Source organism: Macaca thibetana, chromosome 6 (assembly GCF_024542745.1).
Source record: "Macaca thibetana thibetana isolate TM-01 chromosome 6, ASM2454274v1, whole genome shotgun sequence".
NCBI classification, from domain to species: domain Eukaryota; kingdom Metazoa; phylum Chordata; class Mammalia; order Primates; family Cercopithecidae; genus Macaca; species Macaca thibetana.
Genome location: NC_065583.1, coordinates 3,059,399 through 3,069,233, shown reverse-complemented (window position 1 = coordinate 3,069,233; position 9,835 = coordinate 3,059,399). Strand labels below are relative to the sequence as shown.

At 49.0% G+C, this 9,835-nt stretch overlaps 1 protein-coding gene across 1 annotated transcript; it reads right to left on the bottom strand.

Moving 5' to 3' along the window:
• Window positions 1-2,259: 2,259 nt before the first annotated feature.
• MSANTD5 (Myb/SANT DNA binding domain containing 5) lies at window positions 2,260-5,771 on the bottom strand. Its single transcript, XM_050794253.1, has 4 exons — window positions 5,536-5,771; window positions 3,803-3,887; window positions 2,992-3,303; window positions 2,260-2,648 (listed from the first exon to the last, which is right to left on the bottom strand). Exons 1-4 carry the CDS (start codon window positions 5,539-5,541, stop codon window positions 2,410-2,412), a joined length of 642 nt encoding a protein of 213 aa, XP_050650210.1. The 5' UTR covers window positions 5,542-5,771; the 3' UTR covers window positions 2,260-2,409.
• Window positions 5,772-9,835: the final 4,064 nt, after the last annotated feature.

Genomic DNA, 9,835 nt, shown 5'->3' with positions numbered 1-9,835 from the left:
AGAAAAAGGAATGAACATTGATCCATGCAACAACCTGGAGGAATCTCTAATGAGTAACTGAAAAAAACTATTCCCAAAAAGCTACATACCGTACAATCCCATTTATATAACACTGTTGAAATAACAAACTTGGCCGGGCGCGGTGGCTCAAGCCTGTAATCCCAGCACTTTGGGAGGCCGAGACGGGCGGATCACGAGGTTAGGAGATCGAGACCATCCTGGCGAACACGGTGAAACCCCGTCTCTACTAAAAAAAAAATACAAAAAAAAAACTAGCCGGGCGAGGTGGCGGGCGCCTGTAGTCCCAGCTACTCGGGAGGCTGAGTCAGGAGAATGGCGGGAACCCGGGGGGCGGAGCTTGCAGTGAGCTGAGATCCGGCCACTTTATGCACTCCAGCCCGGGCGACAGAGCCAGACTCCGTCTCAAAAAAAAAAAAAAAAAAAAAAAAAAAAAAAAAAAAGAAATAACAAACTTATTAAAAGGAAGAGTATTTCAGGGGTTGCCAGGAGTTAGGCAGGGGCTGAGGGCAGGAGGGACGTGCATGTCCCTCATAAAGGGCAGTGAGACGGTTTCTTCTGCTGACCCTCTTGACTGTATGGATGTCAATATCCTGGTTATGATATTGTGCTTTCTGGCTGTTACCGCTGGGGGAACCTGGACACAGGGCCTAAGGGGTCTCTCTAATCCCTCTCTACTAGTTGTTACAACTGCATGTAAAACTGTAATTATCTCAAAATCATGTTTCCTAAAAAAATAAGACCACGGGCTGGGTGCGTAGCTCACGTCTGTAATCCCAGCCCTTTGGGAGGCGGAGGCCGGCAGATCACCTGATGTCGGGAGTTCCAGACCAGCTGACCAACATGGAGAAACCCCGTCTCCATGTATTAACAAATACAAAAAGTTAGCCAGATGTGGTGGTGCATGATTCCAGCTACTTGAGAGGCTGTGGCAGGAGAATCGCTTGAACCCAGGTGGCAGAGATTGCGGTGAGCCGAGATTGTGCCACCCTACTCCAGCCTGGGACAAGAGCTAGACTCCGTCTCAAAAAAATATAATAACAATGTGTCCGGAATGTATTCCTTCTGGTGGGTTCTTGGTCTGGCTGACTTCAAGAATGAAGCCGCATACCTTTGTGGTGAGTGTCACAGCTCTTAAAGATGGTGTGGCCGGAGTTTGTTCCTTCAGATATGTCCAGAGTTTCTCCTTCCGGTAGGTTCTTGGTCTCACAGACTTCAAGAATGAAGCCACGGACCTTCACGGCGAGTGTTACAGCTCTTAAAGGCGGTGCAGACCCCAATGTGGAGAACAAAGAAAGAACAAAGCTCCCACAACATCGAAGAGGATGTGATCAGGTTGCCACTGCTGGCTGGGGCGGCCAGCTTTTATTTCCTTATTTGGCCCCGCCCATGTCCTGCTGATTGGTCCATTTTACAGAGTGCTGATTAGTCCATTTTTACAGAATGCTGATTGGTGCATTTACAATCCTCTAGCTAGACACAGAGCACTGATTGGTGCATTTACACTCCTCTCACTAGACAGAAAAGTTCTACAAGTCCCCACCCCACCCAGAAGCCAGCTGGCTTCACTTCTCAATGAGACCACCGAGAAATGTGGGAAAATGAACGTAACACAGAGTGATTATGCCAGGTATGTGTTTTTTCCCAAAAACTCTCTCCTGAAGTAAGATATCAGCTTCAATTTTAATATGAGGATCTGGGGGCTCAGAAACATGAAATAAAAGTTCTGGCTGGGCGCAGTGGCTCACGCCTGTAATCCCAGCATTTTGTGAGGCCAAGGGGAGTGGATCACCTGAGGTCAGGAGTTCAAGAGCAGCCTGGCCAAGATGGTGAAACTCCGTTTCTACTAAAAATACAAAAATTAGCTGGGCATGGTAGCGGGCGCCTGTAATCCCGGCTACGTGGGAGGCTGAGGCAGCGAATTGCTTGAATCCAGGAGGTGGAGGTTGCAGTGAGCGGAGATTACACCACTGCACTCCAGCCTGGGCAACAAAGTGAGACTCCATCTCAAAAAAAAAAAAAAGGTTTCTGTGGTCACACAGCCAGGAAATGAAGGCAGGATTGAGCAGTTACCTCTGGGGTAAAAGTTGTCCCTTACTACAAAGGGGCTTCCATGCAGGAAGCATGATGCAGGAATGAAAGGATGGGTCCCAGGTCACCGGGGGCTGAGCCCCCTCCCTGTCCCATGGTCTCTACAATTGGAGGTTCAACCCAAGCCACAAGCACGAGCCAGAAAGGGATGAGGTCACGGTCGATCATTTATTTCACATTTATTCTCATTGCACCAGGTGAGGAGGGGAAGGAGTCATGCACTAACACACACAGATTGTGCTACTTTTCAGTCTTTCTGAAGAATCGGGATCCAGATTCTAATTGTCTTCAAGATCTGGATCAGTCAGTAGAGATGGCCCACTGTGGTAGGGGGCCTGGGGCTGCTGGGGGAAAAGCAGGATTCATATATGGAGCATGACTATTCGTGTTCCAGGGCTCCCATTCGGGTACCGGAGGATTTCCCACATAGATCACAGGTGTCGGGGCCCACGTCGGCTCCTGAACGGCTATGGGAATGCCACAGGCCTGGGGCTGGTGCTCAGGAGGTGCGAGGTCAACCGCATCTGCACAGGGAGGACCTGAGAGAGACAGAAGACACATGGAGGGCTCGTGAGGGCATCACCCACCCTGTACCTGAATCCTTGCCTGTGACCTCACCCAGCCCCAGGGCCATGTCCATTCTGAACAAGTCCCTGAACAAAGTCCTCAGCATTATTACTTTGGGGAAGAACAAAAAGGAAAAATAGAGGCAGGCAGCCCATCAGAGCAGCAAGTCCCCTGTGCTGTGTGCCAGGGGCTCTGGGCAGGGGCCTGTCTCGTCATTCTCTGCTCTACTCAGGGCACAAGGATGGTGGGGGTGGGGTGGGGGAAGCCAATGGCAGTCACTAAAGGACTATGAAGATGAATACAAAACACACAAACCTGAGAAGACACCGATTTTCCATCTGTATCCCAGAATCCTGTGCAGGGCCTCGCCATAAGGACATGGCAAGGGTAGGCACCTTGGCCTCTGGTTGGCCTCCTGAATAGTGAAGTATAAGTCCTGCAAGCTTATTAGCATCTGGAGACATTCCTGCCAGCTCTTCTTCATACCTCTCTGCTTGAGACGCTGGGCAATTGTTTTTGATACTACGTGGTACTTCTTCTTCACCCTGTACACTTCCCGTTCAAGAAATTCCCATTCCTGCAGGAAACTCTGGATTTCCTGGTCACTCCAAGGTTTAATTGACCGGACTGGAAGGAAAGAGGAATATGGATGTACTTTGGCATAACTCACCTGCACACGTGCAAGATGCTGCCTCTACACGGACAGGTCCGAACTTGACTTTATTCAGTTACGGGAGATAATAGGACCTCAAAGGAGAAGTGAGAGATTCGGTATCTGCCTAAGTCCTGATGCCTGACACATCCGGTCACTGGGACAGGCAAGGAGGCACCTGAGAGCCTGGGTCTTGCTCAACTTCCTTAAAATGTCTCAGAGGATACTGACAGGGTGTGACGGCGTATTTGCTGCCTGGGAGCGCTCCTCTGATGTGGGACTCACATCCCACCCCTGCGGGGCCTCTCACTGTCACCTGAGCTGTGGGCAGGGAGCTTGGGGGATGCTGAGGGCAGCCCTGGAATCCCCTGAGATGCCCCCTCTTGGGGCTGGGATGAGCATATCAGACTCGAGAAGACGGAGGTGGGCTGGAAAATTTTCTCTACTACATATAAGACTCTGAGGACCCCATACCTGAGGCCTTTTCTGATTCCTGGGCTGCATTTTTCTGCTTCATTTTCTGGATGTTTCTGGTAGTTTCGGTGGGAAGTGTTACTTTCTAATAATAATAATAATAAAAAAGATAAATATTTACATATTAGAATATCTTTTTTTTTTTTTTTTTGAGACAGAGTCTTGCTCTGTCACCAGGCTGGAGGGCAGTGGTGTAGTCTCAGCTCACTGCAACTTCTGCCTCCTGGGTTCAAGTGCTTCTCCTGCTTCAGCCTCCCAAGTAGCTGGGATTGCAGGCACGCACCACCACACCTGGCTAATGTTTTGTGTTTCTTTAGTAGAGACGGGGTTTCACCATGTTAGTCAGGCTGGTCTCGAACCCCTGACCTCAAGTGATCCGCCTGTCTCGGCCTGTCTTGGTCTCCCAAAGTACTGGGATTATAGGCGTGAGCCATTGCGACTGGCTCCCCTTGTATTTAAAAAGTAAACTGCCAGACGAACAACATGAACCCAGGGGTTTTAGACACTGGACAAGGGCGCATGGGGCAATGGAGTGAAGGCAGGAAACAAGACTTGGGGCTCCTACAAGTACCCAGCTCAAACCTGCATCCAGTTTCCAGGCTGGAGAGCAGGGAGAGGGAAATCAAGCAGAGCGTATGTGTTCTCCTGAGCTGAGAACTTCAGGAGAGTCTGCTGGACCTCACAGTGGCAAGTGTAGGACACAGAAGCAGTACTGGGGAGAGGGTGGAGAGAGGGAGAGAGAGAGCTCTGTGGATCTACTGGGAAGTCCCCCGTCCAAGCAGAGATCAGAGCATGAATGAGACGAAACTGCCTGGGCTGGGAAAGCACCGCGAGAAAGGACCAGGCTGAAAAATTCCTGGGGTCACTCTGGGCGATGGAGAATCTGAGTCTCCACAGCTGGAGTGAAAAGTCTGCCTAGTCCAAGGGCCTTTGAAGAGAGTGCTAGGAGAGCAGGGCCTCAGCAGTGGGGTCAAATTACCCACAGACTGAAGTTTCTTCTCATACCAACTAACAAAGATTCAAAACGATCCCCCAAAGCATCAGTCTAATTCCAAATAATTTAACTGCATGACAAACAAAAGCCCAACATTAGTTAAAAGAACACGAAGTATTTGGCACCTAATCACGTAAAATGCACAGGGCTGGCCTCCTACCTTCAATGGCCCGGCATACAACAAAACAGAGAAACACAATTCACCACTGGCAGAAAATCCATCAAGAGACCAAGAAATGACACAGATGGTGGAATCAGTGGAGCTAGACTTCAAAACAGCTACTAGAGAACGCCTGTGGCTGAGCATACAGAGGAAGCGGGCACCTGCGAGGGTAAGATGGCTCATGCCTGTAATCCCAGCACTTTGGGAGGCCGAGGCGGGTGGATCATGTTAGGAGATCCAGACCATCCTGGCTAACACACTTTGAAACCCTGTCTCTACTGAAAATACAAAAAAAAATGAGCCGGGCGTGGTGGCGGCGCCTGTAGTCCCAGCTGCTCGGGAGGCTGAGTCAGGAGAATGGCGTGAACCCGGGAGTTGGGAGTTTGCAGTGAGCTGAGATCGCACCACTGCACTCCAGCCTGGGCGACAGAGCGAGACTCCGTCTCAAAAAATAAATAAATAAAATAAAAAGGAACAGCGTACATTTCAATGGCTGCAAAAATTCTTGTGAGATGAAATGAAAGACAACCCCAGCCACCCTCCCACGAAACAGGCATCGGGCTGCCTTAAAGTTACCTCCATTTTTCCTCCTGAGTGCTCTCCCGGGAATCTGTCTTCTCGCTGCGCCTGCAGGGCCTGCTCTGTTCCTGGGTTGGCGGAACACTGGTACTTAGTCTCCGCTGACTGAACCTAGGAGAGTCAGGGGGAGCCGGAGTGTGGAAACGTGTGTGCTTCTCTCTGCTTCTGGAGGTCTCTGAAGCCAGTGCAGATCGACCATGTTTAAATATCTTAAATGTGATTGGGTTAGACCCACCCAACCTTGAGACTTTGGATTAACTAAAGATAAACTAATTTAGTACTTTAATCACATCTGCAAAATCCCTTCATCCAGACTAGAATATGATTGAATAACTGCGACAGGGAGATTGGAGATCAGCTCGGCAGGGGTTCTAAGGGTCTCTGAGCCCAGCATCTCCAAAGGCAAAAGGACGGGTTGTTACATTCCCACAGATCACCCCTTCCCCCTGAGCTGGCGCTGATGGTCAGCGACGTCCTTAGGGTTTGGCCTCTGAGGATTAACTGTGATGTGAGGATTCGGGGAAGAGACTGGGCTTCAGCTGGGTGAGGGTGAATGGATGGTCATGGATGGCAGTTATGGATGTGGGACCCTCTCTGAGAAGCTTAGATTGAAAAGGAGTTTAGGGTAGGGAGGAGAGAGGCAAACAGAGCTTTCTCCTGACAAGAGGACAGACTTGAGATGTGCATATACAGAAGTGAGGAAGCAGAGACGGATATTGGAGGGTGGTTAATAGTTTGGGAAAGATGGTGGGGACCGAGAGGGAGGGTGCTGAGTACCCAGCATGGGAGGGAAACAACTCCTAGGTTGTTTTTTGGCTTCAGAATCTCAGATGCAGTCCAGGATTAGGGATGCCCCTCAGAATAAATCTTAACTCTTGGGATTGATTCCACTCTACTTGACACAATCCTGATTCATGGCTTTTAGCTCATGATAGCGTCTGAGAAGACAGGAAAGGGGGCTTTACAGTGATTGGTACTTTATTTCTACACATGTTTTATTTTTAGGGGCAGGGTCTTGCTCTGCTGCCCAGTCTGAGGTGCAGTGGCATGATCACAGCTCACTGCAGCCTCAAACTCCTGGGCAAGTGATCCTACTGCCTCAGTCTCTCAAGTAGCTAGGATTACTACAGGTGCTTGTGCCACCACGCTTGGCTTTTTTTTTTTTTTTTTTTTTTTTTTTTTTTTTTTTTTTGAAGAGACAGGGTCTCACTACGTTGCTCAGGCTGGTTGTGAACTCTTTATTTCAAGCAATCCTCCTGCCTCGGCCTCCCAAAGTGCTGAGATTGCAGGTGTGAGCCACCATGCTCAACCTAGTGGTACCCTGTTAAGTCAGAACAAACTCCATGTGTATTGGCTTAAGACTAATCTTTGCTTTTCCATGTTGTCTAAAAATATCACATTTTCTTCATTTCCACAGACATTTCAGGCCTCTGTTTCCGGATGCCCATATGGCCCGGAAACTGTTCCCTATGCTTCCCACTTTGGGCCTGTCCAATACACCCCCACTCTGCCTCAGGGACCATCTGAGACAAAAATCTGACCAAGTTATTCCTTCCTCTCCCCCAAATGTTAATGAACATCATCTTTTTCCCCAGGCTTGAGCCTTCTGTCTTGTTGGAGGCAAATAGGAACTTTAGGCATCTCAGCTCTACATCTAGCAGGAGCCTCCACTCAGCGTATTCACCCCCAGCATCACCTCCCATTCAACTCATCTTCAGGGTTTCTGCCTTGGTATAAATAGCAACTGCATCCAGGCTGTTTCAAAAACAGAAGTGCAGAAATAATTCCTGAATTCTTTATTCCCAATGACAGCTTCTTCTCAATCAGAAATGATTGGTAGCCGATTTTCATTCCTTCTTTTTTTTTTTTTTTTTCTGATAGAGTCTCACTCTCTCACCCAAGCTGGAGTGCAGTGGTGCAATCTCAGCTCACTGCAACCTCTGCCTCCTGGTGTCAAGCAATTCTCCTGCCTCAGCCGCCCAAGTAGCTGGGATTACAGGCGTGTGCCTCCACACCGGGCTTATCTTGTATTTCTAGTAGAGACGGGTTTCACCGTGTTGGTCAGGCTGGTCTTGAACTCCTGGCCTCAGGTGATCCACCCACCTTGGCCTCCCAAAATGCTGGAATTACAGGCATGAGCCATCGCAACCAGCCTGATACCCTATTTTCTAAATAAGTACCATTAACTGACTTTTTATTCATGCTGAAATTAAAATAGTGCAGGCGTCAAGGTTCCTTCCACGGGCCACAGCTGTTGCATTCTAATGGGGACCCTGCTTATCTTGTCCTCGGTATGCACCCAAGCCTGTTTCTGTGACTTTTCGGGGCAGACATTCTTCATTCCATGGCCATGGGGCAGCTTCAGATCAAGCTGATTTTCTCTGTTTGTCCGGGCTCCAGGCTTCTCCCATTTCCTGAACACGCTGGGCACTGTGTGGCCTTGGGCCTTTGCTGCTTCTGCTTGTTGCTCTGCTCCCATCACCAGTCACCCAGCAGGCCCGCTCCTCCTGCAGGCCCCCGTCGCCCTGGGCATGGAGGCCTTCTCCAACCCTGGCACTCCTCACAGGCGCTGCCTCACCATGCTGTCCTCAACTTGGACACAGTACATTTCAACACAACTCCCTGGTCAAGTCTAGCTCTCCCACTGGCCTATGCATTCAGTGAAATTGTGGATCGTGTCTACAGGTGAATCCCGTGAAAGGACAGCTTCCCAGCCCTGACTCTACGATGGAATCCGCTGGAAGACTTTCTCAAAGGCCAATTCCAGTCGTACAAATTCAGTTATCCTGGGCTGGTCACTGTGTGGTGAAAAGTCCTCTGGTGGTTCTAACACTAGTCAAGCATGAGCTCTTTGCCTTAAAGGAGTGCCATGGGCTTTGCCATGAACTACACTGAGTCCAGGGGCCACCTTGGTCCTGCCCCACCTCACTGGGCCCCTGGGAGGTGGGAGATTAGATTAGAACTGCCCAGGCTTCAGGCTAGCACTCCAAAGAGAGGGTGTGACCACCCTGAGAGTCCCTTCTCAGAGATTCCAGTGTGGCCATCCAGGTTGATCCTGAGCACCAGGAGCTCGGAGAGTCCCAGGTGGGTCTGATGCACAATCCGGGCTGAGAGGCTGAGCTTGAAGAGACTTGGAAGGCCAGGGACCGTTTTATTTCCGACGACAGATGGAAGTGCCACGGCGGTTCTGGGGCCCAGGGCAGGAGATTGGGGCCTGACTTAGGAAAGCCTTCTTGGGCTTTGAGATGTATTAGACAGGAGGGCGTGAATTTAAAAGAAACGGTTTTCACACATTTTCAGGGCTGCTTGTCTTTTCAAGGGTGAGGAAACATGGGTGTTCAGTTTTTTTGTTTTCTGTTTTTTGCTTTTTTTTTTTTTTAAGACAGAATCTCGCTCTGTCGCCCAGGTTGGAGTGCAGTGGCGTGATCACTGCAAGCTCCGCCTTCCAGGTTCACACCATTCTCCTACCTCAGCCTCCCAAGTAACTGGGACTGCAGGTGCCCACCATCACGCCTGGCTAATTTTTTTGTATTTTTTTTAGTAGAGATGGGGTTTCATAGCCAGATGGTCTCGATCTCCTGACCTCATGATCCACCTGCCTCAGCCTCCCAAAGTGCTGGGATTACAGGCGTGAGCCACCATGCCCGGCCAGGTGTTCAGTTTTAAACATTTGGGAAAATCATCTAATTTAGGGGATACTGTTTCAATGTTTCAGTGTAAAAAATTAATATATGATGAATTTTGGCTGGATTTTTGGAAACTAGAAGAGCAACAGGGTAGAATACTGGGGGAGTGACTGAAAGTAACGGAAGTGTAAGGTAATGGGGTGTGTCTGCATGAAGGAAGATCTGCACGGGTCAGACACTGGACAGGCTTCCCTGGATTAATTTTAAAATATATATATATTTTTAATTAGTGTGGTGGTACATGCAGGTAATCCCAGCTACTTGGGAGTCTGAGGTAGGAGAATCTCTTGAACCTGGGAGGTGGAGGTTGCAATGAGACAAGATCACGCCACTGCACTCCAGCCTGGGTGACAGACTGAAACTCCATCTCAAAAAAATATATATATATTTAAATACATAAATATATCTATTTATTTAAATACATAAATACATCTATTTATATATATACCTATTTATGTATTACATATTTATAGACATATATTTATTATTAAAATATATTTTTTTGAGACCGAGTTTCCGCTCTTGTTGTCTATGCTGGAGTGCGATGGTGCGTTCTTGGCTCACCGGAACCTCCACCTCCTGGGTTCAACCTCAGCCTCCAGAGTCGCTGG

Excerpts from the sequence above, each read along its gene's own strand:
- MSANTD5 (XM_050794253.1), bottom strand. Across the intron at positions 3,304-3,802 it reads GGAATCAGAAAAGGCCTCAG|TCCGGTCAATTAAACCTTGG; the intron begins GTATGGGGTCCT and ends CTTTCCTTCCAG. Across the intron at positions 2,649-2,991 it reads GAAAATCGGTGTCTTCTCAG|GTCCTCCCTGTGCAGATGCG; the intron begins GTTTGTGTGTTT and ends TGTCTCTCTCAG.